The 9,586-nt window shown below is 36.1% G+C and overlaps 1 protein-coding gene across 1 annotated transcript in view; it reads right to left on the minus strand.

The window, feature by feature from the left end:
- The window catches only part of RYR3 (ryanodine receptor 3), a 192,448-nt gene extending 184,192 nt beyond the window's left edge, over positions 1-8,256 (minus strand). The window contains 1 exon segment of the mRNA XM_050974944.1: positions 8,175-8,256. Coding sequence (XP_050830901.1) covers positions 8,175-8,225 — 51 coding nt within the window. The 5' untranslated portion in view covers positions 8,226-8,256.
- Positions 8,257-9,586: the final 1,330 nt, after the last annotated feature.

Raw genomic sequence — 9,586 nt, forward strand, 5'->3', positions numbered from 1 at the left:
AAAATATTTTATTTAAGCTTCAATTCTTCTGCATTACTTTGATATTGAAGAGATTTCAAATTGTTGCGTGTGTCAAGGGAAGTTGGTTTTCTGGCACAAGGTATCAGAGAACATGGTTGAGTGCTGAAGTAGCTGGAATACTCAAGACTGACAGAGATGTTTGCTGTGGACTAAAAACAGCTCAGGCGTGTGCTGAATACTCAGCTCACTGAGGAACTAGCACTTGCTTATTTGGATAAAAGCCCAGTAGAAGGAACAAACTTGATGTTACTACTGAATCTTTCACCTTATGTTGCTGCTGTCTCTACTGTTACTTCTGCTGACCCTAGCTGACATTCCTGCCCCTGGATGAGAAGTGCCAAAAGAGGGAACCTGAAAAGGGCGGTTACAGAGTGGTCATCAGCTCCTGTTCACAGCTGAGCCCCATCTGTGGAGACTGAGCCTTGACTGACAGCAGGTGTGCAGTGACCGGCAATCAACAGCTCTGGGTGCCTCATACCGAGACACCACCAAAAGCAGATCAAGCAGATCTCAATTTCCCTATAGGCTTCTGTAATTCCAATGCATATTCCAACCTGAACTACTTTAGATGCACCCTGAGGTGTCGCATATTTGCCATTTGCACTTCAGAACATCACTGTAATTTTCAGAAAACATTTTTCCAAAAGCTAGCCAAGCACATCAAGTATTTGGGTAAAAAATATCTGCTGAAATTAGAACATACATTCTCTTAAAGTAATCTCTGGTACACAATTTTAGATCTTCCAGCACCAAAACCACTATATCCTACTAAGTTATAGACAGAAGGAATGGTCTGGTGGTGTTGTCATGACATTAAAGACAGAATATAAATTTAAAATTTCTATATTGAGAAAATAAACCAAAATACTCATTGAGACATATATTAATAGCTCACGTTTTCTTTCTGAATCTTTTAAAGTGTATTTATGTTACCAATAGGTTTTTTATTGAGATGATAATTTTAATGTCTTTAGATATCTGTGATTATAATATGTCTGCAGTGTTAATATGTGTCATTTGGGAAAATGTGCATTTTGTGTATGAAGTCAAGAGACACAGAACTTTTAGCTAGTGTCCTGTTATTGAATTCAATATCTTCAAAATTACTCCATGCCAATTTTATTTTTCATCTCCTCCGTGCCTGCAACTCTGTTTTAATTTTCGGAATGTGTAGCTAATGCACCTGGCAGCATTTGGCTGTGTGGTCACAGCACTGCCATGGGAACTGAGAAGAGGCAATATTCACTGCTGGATTTCAATATGAATCATACCCAGTTAGTATGGCACGGGACTAGAGATCAGAAAACCTACTTGCTGCATTCTACAAAAATGCACAACATCACTAACAAATTCACTATTTATTACTGAAGATATTCATTCCCATTTAGACAACAAAAAGCAGACCATAAGCAGAAGACAAATCCCTACAACAACCACCAGTGTGGCTAGGAAGAAACAGGGAAATATATGCTTAGGTATTAATTTAGGATTATTGCATGGTCACAAATCCTGTCAAAAGGCTTTTCAGTCACCAACATTCTAAGGCAAGATAAAAGAGTTTTGCTTGACTGTAACAAATTTAATGTTATTTCCTCAGAACTGCATCAACATCAAATACCCCCAGAAATATAACTGGAGGAAAAAAAAAAAAAAAGGAAAAGAAACTAACATGGAGTTAGTTAGATCTATCCTAGACATCAAATCAATCATGAATACACTCAATCTCACAAGTATTTTCTAACAATACACTGAATTTGTACCATTGTAGTATATGCACTGATTTCTTTTTGAAATAGCATTTTTGAAATTTATGCTGTAGGAAAAAGCAGTAGAAAAGCATGATGTTGAGTTCATGTAGTATAATGTTGCTTTGATTTTAACTGATGTAGAGTGGTCTAATATGAAGCAGCTTGTTAAAGTGCTACTTGTTACATATAATTACATATATTCTTTTGATATTATATACAATATATCCCTACATATATCACACACAGATGTACTATGATTGTATATTGTTTAACAGTGCATCTCTGAATTTTACCAATCTACATTCTTGTAGAAAAAAAATAGGATTACTGCCTATTCTATAGATCCATGCCAAATAAAACATAAGAAATGTCTCAAGGAAACCAACCAATGTACCATCTCAAGATCAATGTCAGGACCTTTTGGAAGTGTATCCCTACCTCAGCTACCTTCAATTTGACAGAAAGAAATCCCCCCTCTGATTAATCATGATGCAACTCTTCATTGTTCACTCTTTTATCTGCAAAAATTCAATTTCCCTTTTCCTCTTTCTGCTCCCCTTTACCTGATCCAGTCTTCCAATACACCATCACCCAGAAAATGCATTTTTCCCAGATTACTTATTACAGTTGGGTTTTTTATAAACTTCAAACAACTTTCATTAAATTAAATATTACAAATTAGTAAAGTATTTCCCTTTCCATCTAAACATGGTGCAAAGAATTTTTTCATGCCAGGGGCCTAAAAGACACATTTACATTTATTTCATTCCAAAAGATAAAATATTACAAATTAATTGAAAGGCTGTTATAGATATCAAGCTACAGTTAAAACACACACTACAGTCAGAAATAATGACTGTTGTCTTTGTACTGTGGTAGACCATTTGCTTAAAAATCTGACTTGAAAAGGGATTGCAATTAACTGCACAAGATTTATTATTTATTTAAAAAAAATAAACACAGCATATCATAGCACATGATGCACTGGAAATTTTGTCATATTCTAAATCTGTCCTTAATATGATCCTTCTTTCAGCAGGGAAAGAGTCCTAAACAAAGAATGACCATGAGTAGTCTTGCCTATAGTGACAAACTAGACAAAAATATTCATAAAGTTGAGAACACAGGCAGGAAGTAAAAGTAGCAGCTGAATGAGTGAAAATAAACTGAGCAACATTTACAAAGAAGGACACTACAAGTTCTTAGCAACACAACTCAGGATAAATTTACAACATTAAGTATGATTTCCATGGTAGAAAATGAAGGAAAATAAGAGTGATTGTGAATAGTTGTACTGGTGAGAGCCTGAAGTTTAAGAAGGAAAAACAAGTATATTCAAGAGACTCTTTTCAAAGAGAGAAAGAAACATGGTGCAGGTTTTTTTGTTTGTCACATAATTTTTGTTGTACTACTTAAAAGCCTTAGAGGTATGGACTGCTACAAGACTGCAACTGCAGCAAGAAGAGCAGAAGGGGGAGATTTAATGCACAGAGATGAATAGATAAACAGATACAAAAATATTTAACTCAAAAATAACTGAACTCCTAATACACACCAGCTTTCAGAAATAATTCAAGTTTTAGATAACATTATTCTTTATTTTTACTCCTTTTTTGAAATCTATTGACTGACTAACTGCTGTGTCATGAATTGCAACACATTTCAGTGACAATAGACAAAATGTTCTAACAAATTTGAAAACAATATAGTGCAATACACACAGCTGTTCAAAAAGCACACAAGAATTTGTTCCAGCTCCCTTAAAAAGGGCATCAGGAAGATTCCACTGATTTTATCTCAAGGCATTTCCTATCCTTTCTGTAAATTCATGCACAACTCACTGTGATCAGTTTCCACATTTTCCCAGTGTTTAATTAGGCACTGTTAAAAACTTCTCCCTAGAAATATCTTCCATTATTGTTTGGAAGATATTTGGACATTTGTCTGATATATTTGTTTACAAGTATTGGTCTGGTGTGTATTTTATAGGGTGTGTACTTTACTCTGTGCTTTACTGAATCAAGCCACAGAGATCTGTGCTACAGAATATCAGCATGCAGTCAGTAACATAACTATTTGATATCAAAGTTGGACTATTAAGGAATAATAATTTTCATATCTCCACTTCTTGTGTTCGTTGTTATGTCACTAAAGATACACCACTAAGAAAACAGATTTGATGAAAAAACATGTATTAGAAGCATCTAAAAAGAACTGGTTTTATGCCACACTGATCCCTGATAAACTGAAATTATTTAGTACAACTCTTAAATCATGATATAAATCATGATATATTCACTTTTTATATTTTTATTTGTCAACAGTGTAAATGATTGCAGGGAAAAAAGAAAATCTAAATCACACTGTACCTGACAGTTCATATTGTAAAACAGATTACTTGCCATGTCATTTATAACATCTGAACAGTAGAAAACCTCATTCTCAAGAAGTGTAAATAGGAATGGGTACCCACAAATAAATTTGTGTATGAGCTGTTCAATCATCTTGATTCTGAGCAGCAACTCAATACACAAATGATCTGACAAAGATCTGTAAACACTTAGTGTAAATTTACATACATGGACTAGACCTTTAAAAATAATCCAAATATTCTTTTCTGGATCTTTGTAACAACATTATTTTGCCATTTAAGCATAATAGATAATTACAGTCAGTCTATGGAAGAACACACTTTCCCATTCCTATGTGAAAATTTTTAGATGATGATTGGAGAGGTTTATGAGAACACTTTGAGAGAAGCTGTTAAAAGAACATGAGTTAAACAAGAACCAATTGGTTTATCACTCACAGAAGTGAAGGACTAGTAACCAGCTGGGGAAAGAATCACACACACAGACACAGGCACAAAGGCATATGTACACTTATGCCCAGACACAACAGCACAAACAGTATTTAGATTTACAGAAAATGAGGAAAAATTTTATTGACTAAAGAACCATCTCAAAAAAATAAAAAAACATCTCCCCAAAATCCACCACCAACAACAAAAACAAATAAAAAAGGTATCTCTATTAAAATAAGAAGAAACTCCTTCCATTAATAACATGAATTTTAGGGAACATAGCAAAGCAATAGACCTACCAACAAATGTTACCACCATAATTAGAACTCTAAGATGGCAAACGACTTGGATATTCTTCATTACATTTAAAGTGGTTTGGGAGGGGTGGGACTTTCCCTCCATCCTCAACCATGTGCTCAGTTACTGCTAGCAAGTTACTATTTAGGTATTTCTAATGGAGTAAGGCAAAAGCTCTTTGCTCCAAGACAGAGACCACCTCATATTTGAGTAATTCAGCAGCAGCAGGAACTTGTGAATAATTTCCAGAGAGGAGAGAATGGTTTCAATTCATCACAGCAGTAAATTCCCAGCAGCTAGGAAAGGCTCAAATGAGAATGGCTTACACTCATTCATTCACATTAAGGGCAACAAGGCTCTTTCTATATTCCTCAGTATGTTATCTCAAAACAGCACAGGTAACCATATGTATTCTCACCCAACGCTGCATAATGTCAGCTACATTGATTGCTCATGTGTTCACACCTTAGGAGGGGGTACAAATAAACAATATGGGAAAATCATCTAAACAAAAGGGAAACAACCACAACAGTACTGCATGTTACACACATGCAACAAGTGCTTTGCTTCTCCCTTCCATACATGACACACTGAATATCCAGAGCCAAAACCAGAAGGAAACCACCAACTAGAAAAATAGATGAACAATTCCAAGCATTATTGCAAGAAAGAAAACACAAAAAAATTCATAAAAAAGACAAAACAGGGTAGCAGTGAAAAAAAAAATGTGCTTATATATTTATTTATGTTCTTACTGAGCTTACAAGTCAGGGGAAAATTCAGAACAGAAATTATAATGTATAAATAACACCTTCCTTGAAATGCTGTCATTGCATATAAAGTCTTTACACAAGCATTGGGACATTTTTGAAATGAGTACTGAAGACATTCTACTACTATAAGAACAATGATAATGTTGTTATCCTCTCTGGAATTTGTTCTTTAGGTGTATCTCATTCCCATTGCTGCCAAACTAATTAAATATAAGGAATGTTTTGGAACAAAAAGTGACAGTAAAAAGCTTTCCATCAAATCTTATAAATGTGCCCACAAGTTGCTGCTCCACAGTAACAAATACAGATTTCACCACCATGTATCAACAAGCTTCTTGACCTTTCATATGAGGAGAGAACATAAAAGTGAGACACAAAACTAAACAGTGACATAGATCTGGAAGACAAAAATGTCATAATCAACAAAAAATTGAGGACAAAAAGACATTTGTCTTTAAGATAGCAAAAAAATAATTTAAGCAGATTTTTAAGAGTTTATTCTCTTGCTCTTTCAAAAAAAATGCAGTATGATACCTCTGAGTCAAAAGACATCTAATAATATTTTATACCTAAATAAGAAAGAGCTATCCCCAAGACCTTAAAATATCCTAGATAACTTCTCTATAAAGACTAAAAAAATAAAAATATGGATATCAACATTTGCAAAGGAAGATTCAGCTGCATAAGCCTTGGAAACATTCAGCAGCAATCTAAAACATTTTGATTCAGAGAAGATTCTAATTGATTAACAATTTCACAGCAAGACTGCTTAAGGACTATTGTACTATATGTTTGTAAGCAAAAACACTGCTTATGCAGAATTAAAAGCTGTAAGAAATCAATACTGAAGGTGTATCTCACCGTAGCACTCAGTATCTAATAAATGTTTCCTTTCTTATACTAAGAAACTACAATTCATCTCTTGCCCATGAAGGTGAAGGAAGATTTATAATGGAGAGGAGGCAGCAGTAACTGATATGATTGTTTAGAGCAAGAAGTAGCTAGAACTTGCAAGAGAAAAATCTAGTCCATTCTCTCCCCAGTAGATTTCCTTGCCCTGTGTGGAAGGAACACTTTTGCTATTTCCATTTTTGGCCCACACTGCCACTGAGTGCCTCATTTTAACCATTGGGAAGAAGAGCAAGAGTTACTCTAGCATGAGAATATATCACAGCAACAGAAATTGGCATCTCATGTAGCACACACAGGCTACCTAGGAAAGGGCAAAGCTTCTCATTCCATCACTGAGGATGGCTGTTCCGTCAAGGCAACATCCTAGAAAGTGACAGGATGAAGGATATGCATGTAAAGCTCTAGTCTCAAATTAAAGGCTGGAGTAATCTGCTAAAAAATGTACCTCTAAAGAGAGTAGTGGAGGGGAGGAATGTTGGAAAAGATTTTTCATTGTAATTATCCCTCACCCCCGCCCCCTCCCCCCCCAAAATACTCTGAGGCTTAAAAGTGCTAATGACACTTCATCACACCTGAACAACTTACAGCAGCAGCCATCACTTCACTCCAACCTTTATTTCCCATAAATAACTTATCCCAGCTTCTCACAAATCAATCTTGTAATTTCGTACTTTGGGAACTTAGCATTTTTTATTTCAGTGACTTATCCTTTCAAAGTTGAATCAGTTCAAGAGGAGCTTGTTTCTGGAACATTATTTGTGGTAAATGCAAAGTAAAGATATCATGGAAAGAGAATACACACATCTAATAGCAGTTTTTCCACGCTAGTTACACAACAACACACTCTTAGTCATGCAGGGTAAATATAAGGAGACACAAGGTGAGACATGAAAAGGATGTTACCTTCTTCCCAAAAATTAATGCATGTACACTACTTGCTTAAAAGTCCAAATTAGTTGCCATACTAGATTTGTGTAAAGCTTTAGGAAAGAATGGTGTGAGGGCTCTTTATAGAAAATTACACCAAGTGGAGGGTATTTCACTAATTAACACCCCTTCCCAAAGAAATGCTTATGTCCTTTAAAGATAAGCTTATTTTAAGTAGAGAAAAGACCCCAAACATTTGCAGAGCCCTGACTTCAACATCTGTTGGTATTCCCTACACACAAGTGTGCTTCTGTGTGCATGTTTATCAGAAGAGGTCATCAGGGGTTTGCTTGGTTTATTCATCATTTTAAGGCACTCCTATTTGCAAAGCTTCTGTTAATGTCAGTGAAATCTAACCCAGACAGAAGTTTCAGAGGTCACATATTTGGCATGCTACATTTAGAAACCCAAGTACAAAGTTGACGGGGACGCTTCAAACACAGGGGATTACAGCGGAAATAGGTCTCCTTATACCAAACTGGCTATTGAGCAGATTCAGGGAAGAACACACCGAGACTGCATGATGCTATTAGAGCTCTTATTCTTGCTTTATTTTATCCACTGACTAAATCAATTCTGCCATTTGGCTAAGCCCAGCACAGAAATAACACTTCATTTTTAATACAACAGAAAAGACATAGACACGAGGTACAAAATCATGTACTACATGACCTATAAAAAGCAGATACTTACAGTTCGAAGGAACTGTATCTCATCTTCCCCTCCTTCACCCCCTTCAGCCATGGCTCTTGAGGAGTCAGCTCTGCTGAGGCTGATCGCCTCCACCGTCAGCTCACTGCGCTCTGTACCGCTCCTCTCCTATCAGTATTAGCATATAGCTAATCCACAGCCATATAGGGAGCTCAGCTAACTCCACTGCACTGCAGACTGTCAGTCAACCCCCTCACTGCCAGAGCCAACTGCGCTGCTGCTTTTCCAGCTCATAGCAAGCAATTCTCTCCCTTTTCTCCCTAGCCTGGAGGCAAACCCCCCTACTGTTAAGGTATTGCAGGAAGCATTATATGCATCACTAGGTGTTGATTTTTTTTCCCCTCCGGATACTGTCTGGGCAGAACAACAAAAATGGTGAAGTGTTAATAAAAGCAGAGCTTGAGCTTCCATTTTCACAGATCAAAATAGCCAATTTTACACTGAAATGTATCAAATTCAGCATTTCTGAACCAACTGATTATGCAGCAGAAGGATGTAATCCTGATGATCACAGGACAAGCGGGTTTTGACAGCAGGTATTTTCAGCTTGCTTACAATAATTTCCATTTCTTGCTTCTCTGCATAAGCAGCTGCAAATCTGATTTCCAAGATTTTATGATCTGAACCAACTATGTGTAGTTATTTGTGCTATCTCTTTACATGGTTATTTATACCTCTATCCTAAGGACTTCAAGGGCTTTATCTGTATCTTTTTAGAACTAAACCTGTGTATTTATACAAGATGGTACATATTTACTTCAGAGTCCATAAAACAGTTATGTTAAAATAAAACTTAACTTTAAATTCAATATTCATTCAATAATGAAAAAATGTGTAATTAATGAAGATTGCTGTTTATTACTTCAATAAGAGCAAATAATGAAGGGGAAAAATAGATCAACACTAGAACAAAATTTAATTAAGTGAAGGGAGGAAAAAAAGAAGGACACAAGGAAACAGAAGAAACTGCCAAGGAGGTTCTAGCCAGCCAATTCACTGTGTGATCTTGAATCCTGTGATAGAATTGCAACTACAGCTTACCCCTGCTTTCAACCCCTGAGAAGAATTATCCAAACTTTGTGCACTCCCTATTTAACATGACACATTCTCTCACAGACTACCATAGGCATACAGTCTTTTTCCCAATAAGAACATATTTATGGCTTGTAAAAGAAAACATAGGTACAATAAGGGAGCAATATCTTTCCTGGGGTCACAAGGATGAGTGCAGAACACTGAAAACTGAAACTACATACTCTGTGCCCACAAGCTAATAACTTAAGGACAACTGTCCTCTGGACATGGAACCCAGTGCACACTGCCCTTCCGCCCCCCAAATTAATCTTACTCTGATTTTGCACTTATTAAAATAAGCGTAGTCACAAGCCACAAAA

This window comes from Serinus canaria, chromosome 5, assembly GCF_022539315.1.
Source record: "Serinus canaria isolate serCan28SL12 chromosome 5, serCan2020, whole genome shotgun sequence".
Lineage (NCBI taxonomy): Eukaryota > Metazoa > Chordata > Aves > Passeriformes > Fringillidae > Serinus > Serinus canaria.